General features: G+C 45.0%; 1 protein-coding gene across 1 annotated transcript in view; it reads right to left on the reverse strand.

Annotated features, from left to right (window-relative positions):
- LOC106584882 (ras-specific guanine nucleotide-releasing factor 2) overlaps positions 1–27,795 on the reverse strand; it is a gene marked incomplete at its 3' end in the record, with an annotated part of 149,821 nt that overhangs the window by 49,091 nt on the left and 72,935 nt on the right. The window contains exons 5-8 of the mRNA XM_045706972.1: positions 15,060–15,196; positions 14,499–14,615; positions 14,336–14,415; positions 2,836–3,029 (exon numbers count right to left, since the gene is read on the reverse strand). Coding sequence (XP_045562928.1) covers positions 2,836–3,029; positions 14,336–14,415; positions 14,499–14,615; positions 15,060–15,196 — 528 coding nt within the window. The remainder of the gene's footprint in view (positions 1–2,835; positions 3,030–14,335; positions 14,416–14,498; positions 14,616–15,059; positions 15,197–27,795) is intronic.

The raw sequence follows: 27,795 nt of genomic DNA on the forward strand, positions 1-27,795 counted from the left end.
CCATCAGAAACTTCAGCTCCGTTGCCGCCCCTCTCACCTCAAGGGTGGTCCCCGTAGGTTGTGTGGGGTCCAGCAGCCAACTTCCATCTACTCAAGGGACGTTTCACCGCCGCCCCATTGCTCAAATAGCCAGATCCCACAATCTCCTTTCTGGTGTAGGTGGATGCCTCGGAGGTGGGCGTGGGGGCAGTTCTGTCTCGACGACAGGGCAATCCACAGAAATTGTATCCGTGTCCATATTACTGTAAGAAACTGTCCCCTGCAGAGAGGCATTACGACGTCGGTGATCGAGAGCTCCTGGCGGTGAAGTTGGCATTAGAGGAGTGGAGACACTAGCTGGAGGGCGCCAAGGAACCATTCGTCATCCTCACCGAGCATCGGATCCTGGAGTATATATGGACAGCCAGGAGGCTGAATCCGCACCAAGCAAGATGGGCCCTTTTCTTCAGAAGTTTCGACTTCACGCTGCCCTATCGCCCAGGTTAAAAAAAACAAAGGCCGACACCCTATCCCACCTCTATGATTCGGGACAGGGTCCTGTCCAGAATGCACCTATAATACCATCCATCCAAGTCGTAGCTTCTGTGGTCTGGAACATTGATGTGGACATTCGCCAGGCTCTGGAGAGGTAGCCCGCACCCACTTTACTGTCCTCCCGAGCGCATCAACATTCCCACAGGGATAAGGCATTGGCTGCTGACCTGGGCACACACAGCTGTTGTCGCTGGACATCCAGGTATTTCTCAAACTACCTAATCCATCTCTGAGGAGTACTAGTGGTCCACCTTGGTGCAGGACATCACTTGTTACGTCAACTCCTGTTCCGTATGTGCCCAAACCAAATTCCCCCCCCCCCCCCCGGAACGCTCCAGCAGGGAAACTCTTTCCTGTGCCTCAGCATCCCGGGGTCACGGTCAGCCTCACTTCTGGGTATAGGCCTCAGTCCAACGGGCAGGTGGAGAGGATGAACCAGGAGCTGGGAAGGTTCCCAAGGAGTCATTGTCAGGACGAGCAGGGAGAGTGGGCTCTATTCCTTCCATGGGCGGAGTACGCCCATAACTCGCTGTCGCTCCTCCACTTGGTTGACCCCCTTCCAGTGTGTTCTGGGTTTTAAGCCGGCCCTGGATCCGTGGAATCAGGCCAGACTGAAGCTTCTGTGGTTGATGAGTGGTTCAGGCGCACAGAAGTGTGGACCGATGCTCACGTGAGACTCCAGCGCGCCGTCCACGGCCAAAAAGAGCAGGCAGACCGCCACCACAATGTACCACCCTGGGGATCATGTCTGGCTTTCAACCACCTGCCCTGCAAGAAGCTGAGCCCCTGATTTGTGGGGCTGCTCAAGGTTTTCCGGAGGGTCAATGCGGTGACGTATAGGTTGCAGCTTCCCAGTTACTACCATATCTCACCTTCTTTTCATGTCTCCCTTCTCAAGCCGGTGGTTCCTGGTCCCCTAGCTGATGCTGTCCCCCACGACACCCCACTGGACATTGGGGGGGGTCCGGCCTATGCCGTCAGATCTCTACTTGACTCCCAACGTTGTGGGGGTCAGCTCCAGTATCTGGTGGACTGGGAGGGGTATGGCCCAGAGGAGTGGTGTTGGGTTCCGGTGGAGGACATTCTGGATCCCAACAACATCTGTGATTTCCACCTTCACCGCCTGGACCGGCACGCTCCTCGTCCTCGGGGCTGTCCCTCTGGCCAGCTTCGTCCTGCGGCTGGAGCCGCACGGCGAAGGTGGAAATCATGTCTACTCCCGCTCCTCCCTTCCGGCGTTCGATATTGCCGGTATACTAACCACCAGTCCTGGGATCCATCATTACGCACACCTGCACGTCAGACACACCTGGACTCCATTACCTCACTTATTACCTCCCCTATATCTGGCAACCCCTTAGGTTCTTTCCCCAGTCAGTATTGTTTATGTTTCATGTCTATACGCTACTTGTGTTTGTTATATTGTTCGATGTTCCATTTATTATTAAACTCACCACCTGCACTTGCTTTCCGACTCCCAGTGTATACGTTACAGAACATATGGTGTGTGGTGGTATGAGTGCCTTCGTGCGTGTGTGTGGGTTGCACAAATCAGAATGGTCACATTTGCACGATCAATTTTTCTATCGCTCATTTGCACATCACGTCAATGATGTCACTGTGTGAGACTGTAGGTCAATTAACCTTGTCGGAGTGGGCGCCCTGATTCTAGTTTGTGAGCTAGGCAGGCTACTGCCTGGGAAGGTCTCCCACTCAGAAGTACGAGATGGGGAGGCGGGCGGGGGTAGGTCTCCCCACTGGAAGCCAGAGGTAGGAGGAGCGGGGGAATCTATCAAATAGCGCACCTCTAACTTTGTACAGTACTAATATAATTAGTAAAATCAGTCACACTAGAACATGCTACCAAAGAAACCACAATTCATTCATAATGTGTATATATATATATATATATATAGTTTCACAGACATATTGTTGGATTTTTTTTCTGGTTTGTGCGAAATTGTTAATATAAAACCAGTCTGCACACCAAGGTGAATTGGTTTAGTCTTGACTCTTGGTTGACAGTGTTGGGGGATGGGTAATGTATTGATGCTCGAGTGCCAAATCCACACATTTCTTTCTATTTGTCTTTGTTACTACTTTTTGATATGAGTCTTTGTATTAATATTGTTTTAAATGTTATGATTATTTATTTGTGTTCCAAATGTCTGAATAAAAATGAGTTAGTGCAGAATGGTGTTTTTTGGGGGGGCTTGTGGGGAGCCATACAAGGCCATACAGGGAGCCATACAAGCTAGAACCGCTATTGATCCGCGTGCATGCGTGTGTGGTGTGTGTTACCTGGAACATGGGGTATGTGAGGAAGGTCTCCAGCATCCTGCCCTCACAGGCAGCATTAGCCTCATACTGCTTCAGCAGCTTATCGAAGTCTCGGTTCTGCTTGCAGTTGGCCAGCACTTGCAGGCTGTACTGGTGGTTCCTCACAAACTCCTGGTAGATGTTCAGCATAGGCAGCAGGATGTCAAACAGGTCCGCTAGACACACACACACACACAAATGTATAAATATATTCTACAGTAAACGACAGGCTGGTTTCCCAGACACAGATTAAGCCTAGTCCTGAACTAAAAAGCTCTTTCAATGGAGAATCTCCATTAAATAGAAATACAAGGCATAGAACTCAAATATATAACAAATAGGGGCCAGGTAGAGAGAACAATAAATTAACTAAGCTTAGATGAGATTAGATTAGCATTAGAACCTGTTCAGTTTGGTCTGTCCCTGGCCATGTCTCAACGCCTTTTCTTCTTACACAACCCATTTCTTACAGGCTGGTCTCCTAGGTAATGCTTATCGGTAGGCTGTTGAGGTTTTTAGGAGGAGAAATTATGGGGTGTCAAGCCATTGTATGTGTGTGTGTGCGAGAGAAAGTAATGAGACATTGTTTCAATAAGATGAATGTGTGTGTGTGGCTGTGTGCCTGAGACATCAAGGCCAATTTTTTTATAAAACAATGTGCGTCAGCGCTGAGGAACTGACCTTGATGTCAGTGCAAGACTGGAGTGTTTGTCTTGCATTGTCTGTGTGTGTGTGTGTTTTGACCAATATCCTCTTCATAACAAAGCTCTTAGTTTCTAGTACTGCAAGACCAAAAATTGTTTGTGAAGTCCTATGACCCCAATTAAGTCACTTCCTGCAATTAGACAGACAGACACATGCAGGAAGTTGGGCAGACAGACACATTTTATATCAATTCGTAACAGGGGGGTGCTAGAGAGTGTGCTATGGAATTGACGTGTTTTGTTGAGCTCTGCTCAATTTTGAAACAAATTCATATTTATCTTTTATTTAACGAGGCAAGTCAGTTAAGAACAAATTCTTATTTATAATGATGGCCTACCCTAACCCGGATGACGTTGGGGCAATTGTGTGCCGCCCTATGGGACTCCCAATCACAGCCGGTTGTGATACAGCCTGGAATCGAACCAGGGTCTGTAGTGTGTCTGTCTGTGTCTGTCTGCCTGTCTGTCTGTCTAATTACAGGAAGTGATTTAATTGGGGGTCATAGGGGCGGTTTCGCAGGACTAAAACGGTTGAATATTCCCAAATAGTACATATTTCTGACCGGGGGACCCGGCATATGAAATTTGAAGTCAATCTACACAAACTATTTTTGGTCTTGCAGTTCTAGAAACTAAGAGCTTTGTTATGAAGAGGACTCACTGAGATGCAGTGCCTTTAGACCGCTGCGCCACTCGGGAGCCCGAGTGGAAACTGATTAGGTATTTTCTTAACATACCCACATGCCTGAATCATGCTTTCCACCCTGCATTGGATGATTTCGTGTTTTCACAGTGGAGGGAGATGGGGCTCACAACAATCAATAACATACATTGATGGTCATTTAGCGCTTCATTTCAAGTTACAGGGTAAGTTTAACATGCCAGCAACATAGTTTCTTAAAACCTGTTATGGCTAAGGGTTCCGCTAGCGGAACGTTTCGACAACATCCGGTGAAATTGCAGAGCGCAAATTTTTTTTAAAATTATTAGAAATATTTAACTTTCATACATTCACCAGTGCAATACACCAAATTAAAGCTAAACTTCTTGTTAACCTAGCCACCGTGTCTGATTTCAAAAAGGCTTTACGGCGAAAGCAAACCATGCGATTATCTGAGGACAGCACCCCATCAAACAAACACATGACAATCATAATTCAACCCGCCAGGTGTGACAAAAAACTCAGAAATAACGATAGAATTCATGCCTTACCTTTGAAGAGCTTCTTCTGTTGGCACTCCAATATTTCCCATAAACATCACAAATGGTCCTTTTGTTCGATTAATTCCGTCGTTATATCTCCAAAATGTCCATTTATTTGGTGCGTTTGATTCAGAAAAATACCGGTGCCAACTCGCCCAACATGACTACAAAATATCTAATAAGTTACCTGTAAACTTTGTCCAAACATTTCAAACAACTTTCCTAATCCACCTTTAGATATTTTAAAACATAAATAATCGATAAAATTTAAGATGGGAAACACTGCTCAATACCGGTCGAAAACAAAGTGAAGCACGTTCCAGGTCGTGTGCACCTGGAGTGACACATGAAAATAACAAGGCTACTTCTTCATTTCTCAAAGGAAAAACATCAACCAATTTCTAAAGACTATTGACATCTAGTGGAAGCCATATGAACTGCAACCAGATGCCTCAGAAATCTAGATTCACATAGAAAACACATTGAAAACACAGCCACCTAAAAAAAAAGAATTCCAGGATGGTTTGTCCTCGGGGTTTCGCCTGCCAAATAAGTTCTGTTATACTCACAGACATAATTTTAACAGTTTTAGAAACTTTAGAGTGTTTTCTATCCAAATCTACCAATTATATGCATATCCGAGCTGGGCCTAAGTAGCAGGCAGTTTACTTTGGGCACGCTTTTCATGCGGACGTGAAAATACCGCCCCCTAGCCCGAAGAGGTTTTAAGGACACATCCCACAGTATGGCATTAAGCCAAATAATCCTACATTAGATAGCCTTATCCTTGTCAAACCACATTCAAAAGGGTCGGTCTCTAGACGATGATAGACTATGACCACATAGAGGTATCCGCATATACTACTAAAACGCCTTGGGAGCAGGAACTTGAATCATAAATCTCAGATGAGGACTGGGTAGAAGCTCTCAGGAATATAAGCCACAGTTCAGTGAATGCCAGACACAACGTTGTTCAGTTTAAGGTAATACACAGGTTACATTACTCAAAAGTGAAACCGCATAAAATATTCCCAGACACCTCACCACTGTGTGAGACGTGCAAGCAGGAGGAGGCGACTTTGACCCACTTATTTTGAACATATCCAAAGTTACATGTTTACTGGGTTCTCTTTTTTTATTACTCTAAAGCCTTTGTTAGAGTTATAGCTCCAGACCCATTGATCACTCTGTTTGGTACTGTTGATGGGAATAACCAGGAAGGGAAGGCTGGCTCTCTTTGTACTCTATTAGCCAAAATGCTCATACTGCAATTTTGGAAATTGGAGACTGTTACTACTTTTGAAATGTGGTTATGGGATTTAGGGAATGTAATGAACATGGAAAGGTTTCTATACAATACCACCAATAGAAGTCCAATGTTTTACAAAATATGGCAGCCGATACTGGATAAATGTTCTATTCCCCCTTCACTGTACTTCACTCAATATTTATTTTTGGTTTAACTACACTGCTTGTAATGACTATATGCTGTCTTCTTATAATATGTACCACCTAATAGGATTTTATTTTTTTACAATGGTATGTGTGAGTTAAGTTTTGTTTTGTCCTCTAAATTTGCCATCCCATTCAACAGTACAATGAATGTCAATGTTTGTGTCTCTGTCTTTTTTTCTATTGGAAAATAATAAACATATTACAAAAAATAAAAATAAATATTCATAACAAGGTTCTTTTTAGTTTCTAGAACTGTAAGAGGTCAAAAAAGCTTTTGGGTCGATTGACTTAAAATGTAATATGCCGGGTTCCCCAGTCACAAATATATAACATTTGGAAAGATTCAGATTTTTTAACCCTTTGAACCGCCCTATGACCCCAAATGAATCGCAGGAAGTTGAAATTCAGTGGACGGCATCATGGGGACACTTTAACGATGCCCTGAGTTTCAAAACCTTATGTTAAGAATTGACTGTTCTGCAGAGGATGGAAGATAGTGTTTTTGTGTAACTGCAGGGAGAGAATGAAGGACCATGTTGAGGATGAATTAACACACTTCCTTTTTCCAAAGGAAACTGAACCTCAACACAAGGCATCCCTATAAGGTCATGATACATTGTTTGCAAGGACGGTTAGCCAGCTCAATAGCAGTCAACGGGGGCGTCATACGTAGTTATGTGAGGGCTGTAGGTATTGCTTTTCTATGGAAAAAAGCCCAGTTCTCTGTAGGAATAGTTCATTTCACATGGTCAGATGTAGGCTTGCATTCATCGGGAGGGTCTGTTGAACGATCCCATGCGTGAATTTGGCTAATGTCACTCAAAAGCACACTAATTTTAGTTCAGCCTACCTTTCTGCCATGTAGTCGGGGGAGGGGCAAATTCATGAATTGTCTAGAGTTGAGGCCTTAATCCTAAATTCATGTCCACTCCCAGCTCAATGCTAAACCTAGCATCACCACATCATAGCTCAACCCTTCTGCCATGTCACTCAAAAGCCCATTAACTCTAGGTTAGGCTTCAAGTGAGTTCTGCCTTAACCTGTTGGGGCTGGGGGGCAGTATTTGCACGGCCGGATAAAAAACGTACCCGATTTAATCTGGTTACTACTCTTGCCCAGAATATAATTAGTAGATTTGGATAGAAAACACTCTAAAGTTTATAAAACTGTTTGAATGGTGTCTGTGAGTATAAAAGAACTCATATGGCAGGCCAAAACCTGAGAAGATTCCATATAGGAAGCGCCCTGTCTGACAATTTGTTGTCCTTCATTGGCATCTCTATCAAAAATACAGCATCTCTGCTGTAACGTGACATTTTCTAAGGCTTCCATTGGCTCTCAAAAAAGGCGCCAGAAAGTGGAATGACGTCTCTCCTGTCTCAGGGCGAAAAACAGCAGGAGTTTTTGTGAGTGGTCCGGCTGAGAACAGTGACACTGGAGATGAGCGTTCATGTGAATTCTCCATGTTTTTCTTTCGCTCTTTGAACAAATACAACGTCACCCGGTTGGAATATTATCGTTATTTTACGAGAAAAATCGCATAAAAATTGATTTTAAACAGCGTTTGACATGCTTCGAAGTACGGTAATGAAATATTTTGAAATTTTTTGTCACGAAATGCGCTCGCGCGTCACCCTTCGGATAGTTACCTGAACGCATGAACAAAACGGAGCTATTTCAATATAACTATGGATTATTTCGAACCAAAACAACATTTGTTGTTGAAGTAGAAGTCCTGGGAGTGCATTCTGACGAAGAACAGCAAAGGTAATCCAATTTTTCTTATAGTAAATCTGAGTTTGGTGAGGGCCAAACTTGGTGGGTGTCAAATTAGCTAGCCGTGATGGCCGGGCTATCTACTCAGAATATTGCAAAATGTGCTTTCGCTGAAAAGCTATTTTAAAATCTGACACCGTGATTGCATAAAGGAGTTCTGTATCTATAATTCTTAAAATAATTGTTATGTATTTTGTGAACGTTAATCGTGAGTAATTAAGTAAATTCACCGGAGGTTTGCGGTGGGTATGCTAGTTCTGAACATCACATGCTAATGTAAAAAGCTGGTTTTTGATATAAATATGAACTTGATTGAACAATACATGCATGTATTGTATAACATAATGTCCTAGGAGTGTCATCTGATGAAGATCATCAAAGGTTAGTGCTGCATTTAGCTGTGGTTTTGGTTTTTGTGACATGCTTTGAAAATGGCTGTGTGATTATTTTTGGCAGGGTACTCTCCTGACATAATCTAATGTTTTGCCTTTTTGAAAGCGGACAGTGTGGTTAGATTAAGGAGAGTCTTGTCTTTAAAATGGTGTAAAATAGTCATATGTTTAAGAAATTGAAGTTTATGAGGTATTTATGAGGTATTTGTATTTCGCGGCACGCGATTCCGCTGGCTGTTGACTAGGTGGGACGCAAGGTTAATCAATTGGATTAAGGTTAGGGTTATGTCCTAGGGTTGAGGCCTTAGCCTGGCGGCAGGTGGCCTAGCAGTTAACTTCTATGGGCTACGTGGGACGCTAGCGTCCCACCTGCGGGACACAGCCAGTGAAATATCAGGGTGGCAAATTCAAAACAACAAAATGTCATAATTCAACTTTCTCAAACATACAACTATTTTACACCATTTTAAAGATACACTTCTCCTTAATGTAACCACATTGTCCAATTTCAAAAAGGCTTTACAGCGAAAGCAAAACATTAAATTATGTTAGGAGAGTACATAGACAAAAATTATAACACAGCCATTTTCCAAGCAAGGACATGTGTCAATAAAACCCAAAACACAGCTAAATGAAGCACTAACCTTTGACAATCGTCATCAGATGACACTCCTAGGACATTATGTTACACAATACATGTATGTTCGATAAAGTTCATATTTATATCCAAAAACAGCATTTTACAATGGCACGTGATGTTCAGAAAATGTAATCCCACCAAAACATCCGGTGAATGTGCACATCAATTTACAAAAATACTCATCATAAACGTTGACAAAATATATAACAATTATTTAAAGAATTATAGATAGACTACTCCTGGATGCAACAGCTGTGTCAGATTTTAAAATAGCTTTACGGAGAAAGCACATTTTTCAATATTCTGAGTACATAGCTCACCATCACAGCAAGCTACACAGACAACCGTTCGGGGCAACCTAAACTCAGAATTAGTATTAGAAATATTGTCTTACCTTTGCTGATCTTCGTCAGAATGCACTCCCAGGACTGCTACTTCCACAAGAAATGTTGTTTTTGTTCGAAATAATCCATATTTATGTACAAATACCTTCGTTTTGTACGTGCGTACAGATCACTTATTTAAAGGCATAAAGCGCGAGTGCGGAACCAGAGACGAAAAGTCAAAATGTTCCATTACCGTACTAAGAAAGATGTCAAACGCTGTTTAAAATCAATCTTTATGGTATTTTTAACGTAAAATTGCGATAATATTCCAACCGGACAATAGCATATTCATTCAACAAGGAAAAGAAGGAACGGCGCACTCGCGGGATCGAGCATATCCAATCCCTTTGTTGCCAGGCAGTCCACTCAGTAACTGAGCTCCTATACTCTGCCCAGTGACAGGAGAATGCTCAAACCACTTTCTGAAGGCTGTTGACAGCCAATGGAAGCCTTAGGATGTGCAACGTGACCCTACAGAAACTGTAGTTTCGATAGAGAATCAAAAGAAGAACTACAATTCTCAGACTTTCCACTTCCTGGTTGGATTTTTCTCAGGTTTTTGCCTGCCATATGAGTTATGTTATACTCACAGACACCATTCAAACAGTTTTAGAAACTTCAGAGTGTTTTCTATCCAAATCTGCTAATAATATGCATATTCTCATTTCTGGGCAAGAGTAGTAACCAGTTTAAATCGGGTATGTTTTTTATCCGGCCGTGCAAATACTGCCCCTAGCCCCAACAGGTTAACAACACTATCAACAAGGCAGGTCCTACAGGCCCTGGTTTTCTTGCACCTAGACTACTGTTCAGTAGTGTGGTCAAGTGCCACAAAGAGGGACTTAGGAAAATTGCAGCTGGCTCAGAACAGGGCAGCACGGCTGGCCCTTAAAAGTACATGGAGAGCTAACATTAATGAAATGCATGTCAATCTCTCATGGCTCAAAGTGAAAGAGAGATTGACTTCATCATTATTTGTTTTTGTAAGAGGTGTATCGAGCTGTCTGTTTAAAATACTAACACACAGATCGGACACCCATGTATATCCCACAAGACATGCCACCAGAGGTCTCTTCACAGTCCCCAAGTCCAGAGCAGACTATGGGAGGTGCATAGTACTACATAGAGCCATGACTACATGGAACTCTATTCCACATCAGGTAACTGATGTTCCGAATCAGATTTAAAAATCAGGTAAAAATACACCTTATCGAACAGCGGGGACTGTGAAGCAACACAAACATAGGCACAGACACATGCATACACATGATAACATATGCACTATACACACACGTACAAATGGATATTGTGTTGTAGATATGTGGTTGTGGAGTATGGGCCTGAGGGTACACACTTAGTGTCTTGTGAATTCTGTAATCATGTATTGTAATGTTTGTAAAATTGTATAACTGCCTTAATTTTGCCGGACCCCAGGAAGAGTATAATGGGGATCTATAATAAATAGAAATACAAACATATGAATCACTACAAAACTTATACTTTGACCGCTTATACACTATCTTAGGCCCAGCCTTTGGAACTTTGGTTTTCCTAGATATGGCTGCTATATTGTGATCACTACATCCTATGGATTTCGATACTGCTTTAAAGCAAATGTATGCAGCATTAGTAAAGGTGTGATCAATACATGTTGATGATTTCATTCCTGTGCTGTTTGTAAATACCCTGGTAGGTTGACTGAAAGAAATTCCACAAATTAACTTTTAACTAGGCACACCTTTAAATTGAAATGCATTCCAGGTGACTACCTCATGAAGTTAGTTGAGAGAATGGCGCTCCGCACCCTATTCAGAAGAGGCCTGCGCGAAGAGGTCCAGATGCAGTTGACGTGCCGAGATGACAACATATCCTTGGATGCCCTCATCGCGATGGCCACCTGTCTGGATAACCTTCTTCAGGAGCGCCATACCCCCGTCGCCTCTCTCCCTCCTCCGTTGATCATTCTGAGTCAGAGCCTGAACCCATGGAGCTGGGGTCCACGTCTCTCCGCGGCTGAGCGACACCATCCTAGACAGCTGGGGCTCTGTCCTTATTGTGGACAGGATGGGCACCAGATTCAACAGTGTCTGATTTGTTCTAAACGGGGGTCCACAGGAGCAGAGGGACAACCACATGATCAACCCTAGGACGATTTCACTGGTTGGCTGTCCTTCATGTTTTGTTTCTAGAGCTCTAGTGGACTCCGGTGCCGTGGGGAATTTTATCAACCAGGCCCTCGCTTCCTCCCTTAACATTACCTCATACCCGCTCTCCTCTCCTCTCCTTGTCCGGTTCAAGCACTGGATAGTCAACCACTGGGATCCAGGACAACCACACACATCACAGCACCACTCACCCTCACCGTGGAATCCAGATATCAAGAAAGCCTTCCCTTCTTCATCATCAGTGCAACCGTACACAAGATCATCCTCCTATGGCTTCAATGTCATAACCCCACCATTTCATGGCCGAGGATGAAAATCACTGACTGGGCACCCGAATGCCGGAAGACCTACTTACCTTTTCCCTGTGGTTCCACATTGGTTGAGAGTCCTGTGGTTGCCCTTCAGCCCAACATCCCTGAGGTATACCAAGATCTTCGGGAGGTTTTTTCCAAGACCCGCACCACCTGTCTCCCTCCTCATCGCTCCTGGGACTGTGCCATCGACCTGCTTACAGGCTCTGCATCTATCTCCTGTCAGTGGCCGAAACCAAGGCTATGGAGGAGTACATCCAGGAGGCTCTCCAGCAGGGTTTCATTCGCACGCAGGCTTCTTCTTCATGGCCAAGAAGGACGGAGGATTGCGCCCATGCATCGATTACAGAAATCTGAATTCCATCACCACGAAGTACCGCTACCCTCTGCCCTTGGTGCCGGCCGTGATTGAACAGCTCTGCGGGGCCCGTTTTGTCACCAAGGTGGACCTGCGGAGTGCATACAATTTGATCCACATCCGGGAGGGGGATGAATGGAAGATTGCCTTCAGGACGATGTCCGGTCACTATGAGTACTTGGTGATGCCTTTTGGATTAGCCAGTGCTCCGTCAGTGTTCCAGGCATTCGTCAACGAGGTGTTCCGGGACATGCTTGGACGCCAGGTGGTCGTGTATATCGACGACATCCTGGTCTACTCGCCTACCTTGGAGGAGCACATTGCTTGCGTCCGAGTAGTCCTGAAATGCCTCCTGGCCAACCATCTCTACATTAAGGCGGAGAAGTGCAAATTCCATCAGGAGGAGGTCTCCTTTTTGCGTTACCATATTGGCCCGCAGGAGTCATGATGAATGAGAGGAAGGTGGATGCTGTCAGGTCATGGCCAGTCCCAACCACCATAAAAGGGTTCAAATGGTTTTTGGGATTTGCCAACTTTTACCGCCGATTCATTAAGAACTTTAGCTCGATCACCTCTCTTCTCACTTCAAGGGTGGTCCCCAGAAGTTGGGATGGAATTCTGCAGCTGATGAAGCCTTCCGCCTACTGAAGGCTCATTTCACCTCCGCCCCGTTGCTTAAACATCCAGATCCTTCGCTGCCCTTTGTGGTGGAGGTGGACACTTCAGAAGTAGGTGTGGGGGCTGTCCTGTCCCAACGTCAAGATAATCCATGTGTATATTATTCAAAAAAGCTGTCTCCAGCAGAAAGGGAACTATGATGTTGGCGATCGGAAGCACCTGGAGATGAAGTTGGCATTAGAGGAGTGGAGACACTGTCTGGAAGGCGCCCAAGCCCCATTTCTCATCCTCGCCGACCATCGGAACCTGGAGTACATACTGAACCCACGCCAAGCCAGGTGGGCCCTTTTCTTCACCAGATTCGATTTCACGCTGGCATATCGCCCAGGTTAAAAAACATCAAAGCTGATGCCCTGTCTACGATTCGGGAGAGGTTCCTGTCTTGAGTGCATCCATAATCCTACCCTCTTGAGTTGTAGCCCCCATGCTCTGGGACCTAGATGTGAACATTCACCAGGCCCTGGAGAGGGAACCCACACCTGCCACCTGTCGTCCTGAGCGCACCTACGTTCCCACGGGGATAAGGGATCGGCTATTGACCTGGGCACACACAGCTGTCGTTGCTAGACATCCAGGTATCACCCACACCATTCAGTCCAGCTCTGGAAAGTACTGGTGGCCCACCTTGGCGCAGGACGTCACTTGTTATGTCAACTCCTGCTCCATATGTGCCCAATCCAAATCCCCCCGGAACGCTCGAGCAGGGAAACTCCTTCCCGTGCCTCAGATTTCCGGGTATCATCTGTCCATTGACTTTGTCACTGATCTCCCCTCTTCTAATGGTTTTACCTCCATATTGGTGATAGTGGACAGATTCTCTAAATCATGTCATTTCATCATGCCTCTCTCTGGTCTCCTACCGCTCTCCAGGTCGCTGAGGCACTGTTCCAGCAGGTCTTCCGGCACTGTGGCCCGACCGTGGCCCCAAATTCACATCAAGTGTATGGAAGGCTTTCATGGAGAAGCTAAGGGTCACAGTCAGCCTCACTTCCAGGTACCAGCCTCAGTCTAATAGGCAGGTGGAGAGGATGAATCAGGAGCTGGGGAGGTTCCTGAGGTGCCACTGCCAGGACCAGCAGGGGGCTGGTGCCTGATTCCTCCCTTAGGCTGAATACGCCCAGAATTCATTGCCACACTCCAACGGGCTGACTCCCTTCCAGTGTGTTCTTAGAAACGTTTTTATAAAACTTAAACTAAATAAAAACTAGTAAAGTGGATCTGAAAACTAATTGCAACTAAACTGATTTTAAATAAAAATCTTCAAAAGAATAGAAATAAAAACGAACATAAAAACACAAAACGATAATGTGTGTGTGTGGTTTGCATGGTGTATGCAACTGTTGTGTGTGTGTGTGCGTGCGTGTGAGTGCATGTGTGCGTGCATGCATTTGGCATGTGTGTAATGACAACTTACCCAATACCAGTGTAGGCCAGTTCGCTATCCGGGCTTTGAGACCTTGGTGGAATATCTCATGTAGAAACATGATGGTCTCACTGGATATAAAATGAATAAAAAACAGAATATCAAACATGTTTATGTGTGTGTGTGGGTGTGTGTGTGCATGCATGTGCTGTACCTGTTGAGGAACACACTGCTGACATCATCGTGACTGATTGGAGGTTTCTTGGAGCTGGCGGCCATGCGGAGAGGTCTCAGGAAACAGTTAACCAGGATAGACAGCTGGTGGACATACCTAGGGTTAGATCAACAAGGATCAGACTAACACTACACCCTTAGAATAAAAAGGTGCTATCTAGAACCAAAAAGGGTTATTCGGCTGTACCCATAAGAGAAGCCATTTGAACAACCCCCATTGGTTCCAGGTAGAACCCTTTACACAGAGGAGTTCTACCTGGAACCAAAAAGGGTTATCCTATGGGGACAGCCGCAGAACACTTTTGGAACACTTTTTTGTAAGAGTGTAGGATGCAGACCTTGCTCCAGCCCAGCAATAAAACACCTGAATACACGACTTGTGGTCTAATCACACTATTAGTGTAATCAGGTGTGCTGGTGCTGGATTCGAATAAATAAAAAAAGTCAATCATTCAATTCATCAATCATTCATTCAATCAATTAACAAATCAGCCACTCAATCAATCAATCAGTCTCTGTGTGAGTGGTTTTAGGTACGTACTCTGTCTCAGCCTCCACCATGTTAAAGACGATTTGGTTCCTCTTCCTCATGCTCTCAGCATGGGGAGAACAGATGTAGTCCTGAACTATCAGTTTCCACTTCCTACGGCACAGCCAACCACGCATAAAGCTTTGCACCTGTACAGGGAGACAGACACACACAGGTTAGAATATTTATTTTTTGGGGTAACATTTTATAAAATGTTTCTAACAATATAAACATATACAGAGAAAATATGGTTTTGAAGCACACAAACATCAACGACATCACACCTGCCCAGACTCACATGTTCCCTGTCACAGATTATGTCGTGGTGTTATAGAGAGGACCAAAATGCAGCAGAGTTGTGGATACTCATTTTCTTTTTTAATAAAAAAAAAGGAGTAAGGCATCCACTGGAAAAACAATACACTAAATGATACTCACGACAGGAACAGTCTCACAGGCATACAAAAACGCAGTGCAAGAACAACTACCCACAAAACCAAGTGACAAACATACTCCTACATATATGACTCCCAATTAGGAACAACGATCTCCAGCTGTTCCTGATCAGGAGTCACAAGACCAACACAGAACATTCACACACACAAGACTGCCACGTCCTGACCCCAAAACTACTACAACAGCTCCATCTGCTGGTCAGGACGTGACAGTACCCCCCCCTCAAGGTGCAGACCCCGGAATGCACCTAACAACAGAAAACACCAACAAACAAAATCCCCAACAAAACCCATTAAACAATAACCCCTAAACAATAAGGGAGGGAAGGGAGGGTGGCTGCCGTCAACGACGGCACTGTGCTACACCCTCCCTCCCCAACCCACCTATCCTGGAGGTGGCTCAGGTGCAGGACGTGGACCTTGCTCCACTCTCGGCGTCGCCCACTTCGGTGGCGCCGATAGCTGCGCCGGGCCACTCGGGCTGGACCGGAGGACAGGAGGGCCCCTCGGGCTGGGCCGGAGGGCAGTCGGGCCACTCGGGCTGGGCCGGAGGGCAGTCGGGCCACTCGGGCTGGGCCGGAGGGCAGTCGGGCCACTCGGGCTGGGCCGGAGGGCAGTCGGGCCAGCCACTCTGGCAGTTCCGGAGGGCAGTCGGGCCAGCCACTCTGGCAGTTCCGGAGGGCAGTCGGGCGGGCCACTCTGGCAGTTCCGGAGGGCAGTCGGGCGGGCCACTCTGGCAGTTCCGGAGGGCAGTCGGGCGGGCCACTCTGGCAGTTCCGGGCAGTCGGGAGGGCCACTCTGGCAGTTCCGGGCAGTCGGGCCACTCTGGCAGTTCCGGGCAGTCGGGCCACTCTGGCAGTTCCGGGCAGTCGGGCCACTCTGGCAGTTCCGGGCAGTCGGGCCACTCTGGCAGTTCCGGGCAGTCGGGCCACTCTGGCAGTTCCGGGCAGTCGGGCCACTCTGGCAGTTCCGGGCAGTCGGGCCACTCTGGCGGCTCCTGACTAGCGGGCGGCTCTGGCGGCTCCTGACTAGCGGGCGGCTCTGGCGACTTACGACTGGCGGGCGGCTCTGGCGACTTACGACTGGCGGGCGGCTCTGGCGACTTACGACTGGCGGGCGGCTCTGGCGACTTACGACTGGCGGGCGGCTCTGGCGACTTACGACTGGCGGGCAGCTCTGGCGACTTACGACTGGCGGGCAGCTCTGGCGACTCTTGACTGGCGGGCAGCTCTGGCGACTCTTGACTGGCGGGCAGCTCTGGCGACTCCTGACTGGCGGGCAGCTCTGGCGACTTACAACTGGCGGGCAGCTCTGGTGACTCTTGACTGGCGGGCAGCTCTGGTGACTCTTGACTGGCGGGCAGCTCTGGTGACTGTTGACTGGCGAGGCTGGGCTGACGCACTAGACTCCTGATGCGTGGGGCTGGTACTGGACGTGCCAGCCTGGAGACACGCACCTTCGGGCTAGTGCGGGGAGCTGGCCTGGGGCTCCATTCTTGCCCCGCAAAACTGCCCTTGTGCCCCCCCCCAAAAAATTATTGGGGCTGCCTCTCGAGTTTCCTAAACTCCTCCATAGCCCTGGAAACGCTCAACCTTATTTCTGTCCATGTCCATCCTTCCTCCTCGTTCCTCTGCTGCTTGGTCCCAGTTTGGTGGTGGGTAGTTCTGTCACAGATTATGTCGTGGTGTTGTAGAGAGGACCAAAATGCAGCAGAGTTGTGGATACTCATTTTCTTTTTTAATTAAAAAAAAGGAGTAAGGCATCCACTGAAAAAACAATACACTAAATGATACTCACGACAGGAACAGTCTCACAGGCATACAAAAACGCAGTGCAAGAACAACTACCCACAAAACCAAGTGACATACATACTCCTACATATATGACTCCCAATCAGGAACAACGATCCCCAGCTGTTCCTGATCAGGAGTCACAAGACCAACACAGAACATTCACACACACAAGACTGCCACGTCCTGACCCCAAAACTACTACAACAGCTCCATCTGCTGGTCAGGACGTGACATTCCCACCACATCAATCTTCAGTGCTTGTAAGACTATGCCATATAACCTCAAACTGTGGTATTCTGTTTTTCTCTATTGCCCACACCTTTTCAATATTTAAAAAATAATGCATTTGATTCTTCCACTGTGTCAACGATGGAGGATCATTTGATTTCCAGTTTTTAAGTAAACATTTTTTTTAAATGATTGACGAGAAAAGTACAGTTTCTCACCACACCCTCATATTTCATGTCTTCAAATATGCAGATAGAGGGATTAAAAGTAAATTTACATTGTAATAATTCTGACAGCCAAGTTTCTAACTCCGCCAATAACTTTTGGACTTTATAGCACACCCAGAAGGCATGAATTATTGATTCATTGTTAATTTTACACTTAAGACATGTAGAATTTGTGAATGTTGTCTCTTGTACAATAAATTCTATATTTTTGTTTATACTGGATTAAGCATACATTTTTGTTAACTGTAATTTCGTTAGTTATGTTGCAACACCCTTCATCTTGTGCCAATATCAGTTATTTTTAAGTCTTGGTTCCAATAGTTTTTTTCTAATAAATTGTCAGTTGGATAGGCTCTCTGCAAGATTTTGTATATATTACCTATCATATGAATATCCTGATATGAAACTTTTAAAGTTGCATGTATTTGAAAATGTCCACATTGGTCAGTCCAAAATGGCTTTTTAATTCTGTCATGGAAATAATTGTATTTCCTATTACCATGTCTTTAGTTTTCCATATGGGCTTATTTATTGGTGAATCCTGAAAAGCTATCCAAGAATTCTTCCATAGGGGTGTGTTTTTAGGGAGTGATATTGGTTCTTGCAGTCCGTTTCATTTTCTTACATATTGTTATACTGTTCTAAACTATGAAGGTGTTAATGTTCTTCGCTTTAGTCTTTGGAAATAGACACGTGAAAAGATTTTGGGGATCTGTATGTGCATCTTTCATATGTACCCATTGTTCCTCTTTAGTGCATTTAACAATATGTCGCAAGTAAAAGCCTTTGGTGGTGAGTTTTTACAATTCCAGGTCTGGAAGGTTAAAACCACCGATTTAGGGAGATGTAAAACTTTCCTTTTTATTATATGAGTTGTATTTACCCATATAAAGCCTGTTATGACCGAGTATTATTTTTAAAAGAAAGAATGTCTTCGGTGGGGTATTACGGAAAATAAATATAGAAACTTTAAGAGATTTGAAAATTATTTTGAATAGCGTTTTTATTTGTTTTGTAAGGGCTGCAAGGTGTTTACTAGGTTTATTTGGTAAAATAGAATGCTTTATTTGAGTTGAACATGTAGTTGTTGGCTCTCTTCAAAAGATCATATTCCTGCTTAAATTCAGAAATTTTATTTTCTTCTTTACGGGCCTTTCTAACGTAGTAATCCATTTATATTTTAATTTCTAACGCAGATTGAACTTTTTCCGAGTATGAGATTATCATTCCCCTAATGTACTCCTTAAAAGCACCCAAATTATGTTGGAGAGCTGCTTTTCTCTGTCCTATATCATGCTTAATTACACCAACATAAAATACACTTAGTGACAGAACATGGACAAAGAACAGAGCACATCTTCAAGACCCGAAATACATAATCTAAAAAATAAAGACCTTTACCATAACAAATGTCTACATTTATTTATTTTATTTTTATTTCACCTTTATTTAACCAGGTAGGCTAGTTGAGAACAAGTTCTCATTTGCAACTGCAACCTGGCCAAGATAAAGCAAAGCAGTTCGACACATACAACAACACATGGAATAAACAAACATACAATCAATAATACAGTAGGAAAATCTATATACAGCATGTGCAAATGAGGTAGGATAAGAGAGGTAAGGCAATAAATAGGCCATGGTGGCGAAGGAATTACAATATAGCAATTAAACACTGGAATGGTAGGATGTGCAGAAGATGAATGTGCAAGTAGAGATACTGGGGTGCAAAGGAGCAAGATAAATAAATAAATAAATACAGTATGGGGATGAGGTAGATTGGATGGGCTATTTACAGATGAGCTATGAACAGGTGCAGTGATCTCCAGGTGCAGCTCTGACAGCTGGTGCTTAAAGCTAGTGAGGGAGGTAAAAGTCTCCAGCTTCAGAGATTTTTGCAGTTCGTTCCAGTCATTGGCAGCAGAGAACTGGAAGGAGAGGCGGCCAAAGGAAGAATTGGCTTTGGGGGTGACCAGTGAGATATACCTGCTGGAGCGCGTGCTACGGGTGGGTGCTGCAATGGTGACCAGTGAGCTGAGATAAGGTGGGGCTTTACCTAGCAGAGACTTGTAGATGACCTGGAGCCAGTGGGTTTTGCGGCGAGTATGAAGCGAGGGCCAGCCAACGAGAGCATACAGGTCACAGTGGTGGGTAGTATATGGGGCTTTGGTGACAAAACGGATGGCACTGTGATAGACTGCATCCAATTTGCTGAGTAGAGTGTTGGAGGCTATTTTGTAAATGACATCGCCAAAGTCGAGGATCGGTAGGATGGTCAGTTTTACGAGGGTATGTTTGGCAGCATGAGTGAAGGATGCTTTGTTGCGAAATAGGAAGCCGATTCTAGATCTAATTTTTGATTGGACATGTTTAATGTGAGTCTGGAAGGATAGTTTATAGTCTAACCAGACACCTAGGTATTTGTAGTTGTCCACATATTCTAAGTCAGAGTAGTGATGCTGGACGGGCGGGCAGGTGCGGGCAGCGATTGGTTGAAGAGCATGCATTTAGTTTTACTAGCATTTAAGAGCAGTTGGAGGCCACGGAAGGAGAGTTGTATGGCACTGAAGCTCATCTGGAGGCTAGTTAACACAGTGTCCAAAGGGCCAGAGTTATACAGAATGGTGTCGTCTGCATAGATGTGGATCAAAGAATCACCAGCAGCGAGAGTGACATAGTTGATGTATGCAGAGAAGAGAGTCGGCCCGAGAATTGAACCCTGTGGCATCCCCATAGAGATTGCCAGAAGTCCGGACAAAAGGCCCTCCGATTTGACATACTGAACTCTATCAGAGAAGTAGTTGGTGAACCAGGCGAGGCAATCATTTGAGAAAGGCTGTTGAGTCTGCCAATAAGAATGTTGTGATTGACAGAGTCGAAAGCCTTAGTCAGGTCGATGAATACGGCTGCACAGTGATGTCTCTTATCGATGGCGGTTATGATATCATTTAGGACCTTGAGCATGGCTGAGGTGCACCCATGACCAGCTCTGAAACCAGATTGCATAGCAGAGAAGGTGCGGTGAGATTTGAAATGGTTGGTAATCTGTTTGTTAACTTGGCTTTGAAAGACCTTAGAAAGGCAGGGTAGAATAGATATAGGGCTGTAGCAGTTTAGGTCTAGAGTGTCTCCCCCTTTGAAGAGGGGGATGACCGCGACAGCTTTTCAATCTATGGGAGTCTCAGACAATATGAAAGAGGTTGAACAGGCTAGTAATAGGGGTTGCAACAATTTCGGCAGAGAATTTTAGGAAGAGAGGGTCCAGATTGTCTAGCCCAGATGATTTGTAGGGGTCCAGATTTTGCAGCTCTTTCAGAACATCAGCTATCTGGATTTGGGTGAAGGAGAAGTGGGGGAGGTTTGGGAAAGTTGCTGTGGGGAGCGCAGGGCTGTTGACCGGGGTAGGGGTAGCCAGGTGGAAAGCATGGCCAGCCGTAGAAAAATGCTGATTGAAATTCTCAATTATTGTGGATTTATTGGTGGTAACAGTGTTTCCTAGCCTCAGTGCAGTGGGCAGTTAGGAGGAGGTGCTGTTATTCTCCATGGACTTTACAGTGTCCCAGAACTTTTTTGAGTTTGTGTTACAGGATGCAAATGTTTGCTTGAAAAAGCTAGCCTTAGCTTTCCTAACTGCCTGTGTATATTTATTCCTAACTTCCCTGAAAAGTTGCTAATCTCAGGGGCTGTTCGATGCTAATTCAGAACGCCACAGGATGTTTTTGTGCTGGTCAAGGGCAGTCAGGTCTGGAGAGAACCAAGGACTATATCTGTTCCTGGTTCTACATTTTTTGAATGGGGCATGCTTATTTAAGATGGTGAGGAAGGCAATGTTAAAGAATAACCAGGCATCCTCTACTGATGGAATGAGGTCAATATCATTCCAAGATACCCGGGCCAGGTTGATTAGAAAGGCCTGCAGTGATGAGGGGTGGTTGTTTGCCGCAGACCCATTATGGATGCAGGCAATGAGGCAGTGATCGCTGAGATCTTGGTTGAAAACAGCAGAGGTGTATTTGGAGGGCAAGTTGGTTAGGATGATATCTATGAGGGTGCCCGTGTTTATGGATTTGGGGTTGTACCTGGTGGGTTCATTGATAATTTGTGTGAGATTGAGGGCATCAAGCTTAGATTGTAGGATGGCCGGGGTGTTAAGCATGTCACAGTTTAGGTCACCTAGCAGCACGAGCTCTGAAGATAGATGGGGGGCAATCAATTCCCATATGGTGTCCAGGGCAGAGGGTGGTCTATAGCAAGCGGCAACAGTAAGAGACTTGTTTCTGGAAAGATGGAATACGATGGAATTCAAATTGTTTGGGTACAGACCTGGATAGTAAGACAGAAATCTGTAGGCTATCTCTGCAGTAGATTGCAACACCACCCCCTTTGGAAGTTCTATCTTGTCTGAAAATGTTATAGTTAGGGATGAAAATGTCAGGGTTTTTGGTGGACTTCCTAAGCCAGGAATCAGACACGGCTTGGACATCCGGGTTGGCAGAGTGTGCTAAAGCAGTGAATAAAACAAACTTAGGGAGGAGGCTTCTAATGTTAACATGCATGAAACCAAGGCTTTTACGGTTACAGAAGTCAACAAATGAGAGCACCTGGGGAGTAGGAGTGGAGCTAGGCACTGCAGGGCCTGGATTAACCTCTACATCACCAGAGGAACAGAGAAGGAGTAGGATGAGGGTACGGCTAAAGGCTAACAGGACTGGTCGTATGGTGCGTTCAGAGCAGAGAGTAAAAGGAGCAGGTTTCTGGGCATGAGAGAATAGATTCAAGGCATAATGTACAGACAGAGGTACGGTAGGATGTGAGTACATTGGAGGTAAACCTAGGCATTGAGTAATGATGAGAGAGATATTGTCTCTAGAGACGTTTAAACCAGGTGATGTCACCACATATGTGGTCTGGATCCTGTTTTCTTTGAGACTTGCAGTAACTCTCCGTGGTTCTAAATCAATAGTTGTTTAGTAGTTCAAAAATGTCGGAAACATGCTGTAGGTCATGTTTGTTACATGCAATATGCTTTGTGAACTTCACCGGACAGAGGTTGCTCTCCAGTTTTGTGATGAAACAAAGGTGTGGTTGAATTTATTCAGCCACTGTCTTCTTATTGTCTAGGCCTTTGGCATATATCACAGTCGCAAGGCACATGAACTAAAATATTATAGAGCAAACAACGCAATTCTTATTATAATTGTTTATTTATTTTTACCTTTATTTAACTAGACAAGTCAGTTAAGAAAAAATCTTATTTTCAATGATGGCCTAGGAACAGTGGGTTAACTGCCTTATTCAGGGGCAGAACGACAGATTTTTACCTAGTCAGCTCGGGGATTCGATCTTGCAACCTTCCTGTTAGTAGTCCAACGCTCTGACCACCAAGCTACCTGCCACCCCAAATTTTCACAACACATATGTTGTAATACGGCTTTTTTTTCTGGCTTGGCATCCCCAATGATTTTACCCACGCACCTCTATTGACCCTTAAACCCATCCACACATCGACATACTCTTCCATTGTCATTCATTCACATATACCCTATGCATCCACACACCCATTCTCTACCGCCCTCCTTCTACACATATTCACCCTCCGTCACACACCCATTAATATAAACACACACACACACACACACACACACACACACACACACACACACACACACACACACACACACACACACACACACACACACACACACACACACACACACACACACACACACACACACACAACAACTATTGATATACATGCTATATTTCCCCCTTTGAATTAGAGAGTGCTAGCACACACACTCTACACACACGTACACTACTGGTCAAAAGTTTTAGAACACCTACTCATTCAAGATTTTTCTTTATTTATACTATTTTCTACATTGTAGAATAATAGTGAAGACATCAAAACTATGAAATAACACATATGGAATCATGTAGTAACCAAAAAAGTGTTATAAACAAATCAAAATATATTTTAGATTATTCCAATAGCCACCCTTTGCCTTGATGACAGCTTTGTACACTCTTGGCATTCTCTCAACCAGCTTCACCTGGAATGCTTTTCCAAAAGTCTTGAAGGAGTTCCCACATATGCTGAGCAGTTGTTGGCTGCTTTTCCTTCACTCTGCGGTCTGACTCATCCCAAACCACCTCAATTTGGTTGAGGTCGGGGGATTGTGGAGGCCAGGTCATCTGATGTAGTACTCCATCACTCTTCTTCTTGGTAAGGAACTATGAATTTATTTCAAACTTGAGTGGCACTCTAACAAAACACGTCTATTCCATACCCCCCTCTCTAGCCCCCTGTTATGAATAAAAAAATATGTAGTTGTGTAATAATGTTATATGATGTACTGTTTTATATTTTGTTTTATGTATGATGTAAGTGCCTTAATAATGTGTTTGGACCCCAGAAAAAGTAGCTGCTGATGGGGATCCCTAAAAAATACAAATTGTGTTATAAGTATCAATGTAGCCCGCTGGCATCAGCTACTTCTATCGTTACTTCATAGAGAAGAACAGTTACTTAGGGATAGCAGAATATACAGTACATTCAGAAAGTATTCAGACCCCTTGACTATTTCGTTACGTTACAGCCTTATTCTAAAATGTATTAAATGAAAATAAATCTGCATCAATCTACACACAATACCTCATAATGACAAAGTGAAAACAGGTTTACATGTATATATATATACTGCTCAAAAAAATAAAGGGAACACTTAAACAACACATCCTAGATCTGAATGAAAGAAATAATCTTATTAACTACTTTTTTCTTTACATAGTTGAATGTGCTGACAACAAAATCACACAAAAATAATCAACGGAAATCCAATTTATCAACCCATGGAGGTCTGGATTTGGAGTCACACTCAAAATTAAAGTGGAAAACCACACTACAGGCTGATTCAACTTTGATGTAATGTCCTTGAAACAAGTCAAAATGAGGCTCAGTAGTGTGCCTGTATGACCTCCCTACAACGCCTGGGCATGCTCCTGATGAGGTGGCGGATGGTCTCCTGAGGGATCTCCTCCCAGACCTGGACTAAAGCATCCACCAACTCCTGGACAGTCTGTGGTGCAACGTGGCGTTGGTGGATGGAGTGAGACATGATGTCCCAGATGTGCTCAATTGGATTCAGGTCTGGGGAACAGGCGGGCCAGTCCATAGCATCAATGCCTTCCTCTTGCAGGAACTGCTGACACACTCCAGCTACATGAGGTCTATCATTGTCTTGCATTAGGAGGAACCCAGGGCCAACCGCACCAGCATATGGTCTCACAAGGGGTCTGAGGATCTCATCTCAGTACCTAATGGCAGTCAGGCTACCTCTGGCGAGCACAAGGAAATGCCACCCCGATGTGCGGCCCTACAAAGAAATGCCACCCCACACCATGACTGACCCACCGCCAAACCGGTCATGCTGGAGGATGTTGCAGGCAGCAGAACGTTCTCCACGGCATCTCCAGACTCTGTCACGTCTGTCATGTGCTCAGTGTGAACCTGCTTTCATCTGTGAAGAGCACAGGGCGCCAGTGGCGAATTTGCCAATCTTGGTGTTCTCTGGCAAATGCCAAACGTCCAGCACGGTGTTGGGCTGTAAGCACAACCCCCACCTGTGAACGTCGGGCCCTCATACCACCCTCATGGAGTCTGTTTCTGACCGTTTGAGCAGACACATGCACATTTGTGGCCTGCTGGAGGTCATTTTGCAGGGCTCTGGCAGTGCTTCTCCTGCTCCTCCTTGCACAAAGGCGGAGGTAGCGGTCCTGCTGCTGGGTTGTTGCCCTCCTACGGCCTCCTCCACGTCTCCTGATGTACTGGCCTGTCTCCTGGTAGCGCCTCCATGCTCTGGACACTACGCTGACAGACACAGCAAACCTTCTTGCCACAGCTCGCATTGATGTGCCATCCTGGATGATTTGCACTACCTGAGCCACTTGTGTGGGTTGTAGACTCCGTCTCATGCTACCACTAGAGTGAAAGCACCGCCAGCATTCAAAAGTGACCAAAACATCAGCCAGGAAGCATAGGAACTGAGAAGTGGTCTTTGGTCCCCACCTGCAGAACCACTCCTTTATTGGGGGTGTCTTGCTAATTGCCTATAATTTCCACCTGTTGTCTATTCCATTTGCACAACAGCATGTGAAATGTATTGTCAATCAGTGTTGCTTCCTAAGTGGACAGTTTGATTTCACAGAAGTGTGATTGACTTGGAGTTACATTGTGTTGTTTAAGTGTTCCCTTTATTTTTTTGAGCAGTGTATATAAAAAACATATTTACATAAGTATTCAGACCCTTTGCTATGAGACTCGAAATTGAGCTCAGGTGAATCCTGTTTCCATTGATCATCCTTGAGATGTTTCTACAACTTGATTGGAGTCCACCTGTGGTAAATTCAATTGATTGGTAATGATTTGGAAAGGCACACATCTGTCTACAGTCGTGGCCAAAAGTTTTGAGAATGACACAAATATAAATTTTCACAAAGTCTGCTGCCCCAGTTTGTATGATGGCAATTTGCATATACTCCAGAATGTTATGAAGAGTGATCAGAGGAATTGCAATTAATTGCAAAGTCCCTCTTTGCCATGCAAATGAACTGAATCCCCAAAAACATTTCCACTGCATTTCAGCCCTGCCACAAAAGGACCAGCTGACATGTCAGTGATTCTCTCGTTAACACAGGTGTGAGTGTTGACGAGGACAAGGCTGGAGATCACTCGGTCATGCTGATTGAGTTTGAATAACAGACTGGAAGCTTCAAAAGGAGGGTGGTGCTTGGGCTCATTGTTCTTCCTCTGTCAAACATGGTTACCTGCAAGGAAACACGTGCCGTCATCATTGCTTTGCACAAAAAGGGCTTCACAGGCAAGGATATTGCTGCCAGCAAGATTGCACCTAAATCAACCATTTATTGGATCATCAAGATCTTCAAGGAGAGCGGTTCAATTGTTGTGAAGAAGGCTTCAGGGCGCCCAAGAAAGTCCAGCAAGCACCAGGACCGTCTCCTAAAGTTGATTCAGCTGCGGGATCGGGGCACCACCAGTATAGAGCATGCTCAGGAATGTCAGCAGGCAGGTGTGAGTGCATCTGCACGCACAGTGAGGCGAAGACTTTTGGAGGATGGCCTGGTGTCAAGAAGGGCAGCAAAGAAGCCACTTCTCTCCAGGAAAAACATCAGTGACAGACTGATATTCTGCAAAAGGTACAGGTATTGGACTGCTGAGGACTGGGGTAAAGTCATTTTCTCTGATGAATCCCCTTTCCGATTGTTTGGGGCATCTGGAAAAAAGCTTGTCCAGAGAAGACAAGGTGGGCGCTACTATCGGTCCTGTGTCATGCCAACAGTAAAGCATCCTGAGACCATTCATGTGTGGGGTTGCTTCTCAGCCAAGGGAGTGGGCTCACTCACAATTTTGCCTAAGAACACAGCCATGAATAAAGAATGGTACCAACACATCCTCCAAGAGCAACTTCTCCCAACCATCCAGGAACAGTTTGGTGACGAACAATGCCTTTTCCAGCATGATGGAGCACCTTGCCATAAGGCAAAAGTGATAACTAAGTGGCTCGGGGAACAAAACATTGATATTTTGGGTCCATGGCCACACTAGCGTTTCTGGGGGAGGGGTGGGGGTGCAGTGCCACTGTGACAACAATTTTGGACCCCCTTGTGGCCCCCCTAAATGTGGAGTATGAAATAATTTTGACATAACACATTTTTGCTATCGTTCTTTTTTTACATCCGTTATTAGACAGTGGCAACGCGGAACATGGTATTTTGCCTGCTAATGCCTGCAATGCAGTGAAGAAAACGATATGACAACAATAACGTTTAATGTAACTGGCCCCTCTAACAGTACAACTGGCCCCAGCTTGCCCCCCCCCCCAGTTGAAATGGTCTAGAACCGCTACTGCATGGCCAGGAAACTCCCCAGACCTTAATCCCATTGAGAACTTGTGGTCAATCCTCAAGAGGCGGGTGGACAAACAAAAACCCACAAATTCTGACAAACTCCAAGCATTGATTATGC

Source organism: Salmo salar, chromosome ssa24, assembly GCF_905237065.1.
Source record: "Salmo salar chromosome ssa24, Ssal_v3.1, whole genome shotgun sequence".
Classification (NCBI taxonomy): Eukaryota; Metazoa; Chordata; class Actinopteri; order Salmoniformes; family Salmonidae; genus Salmo; species Salmo salar.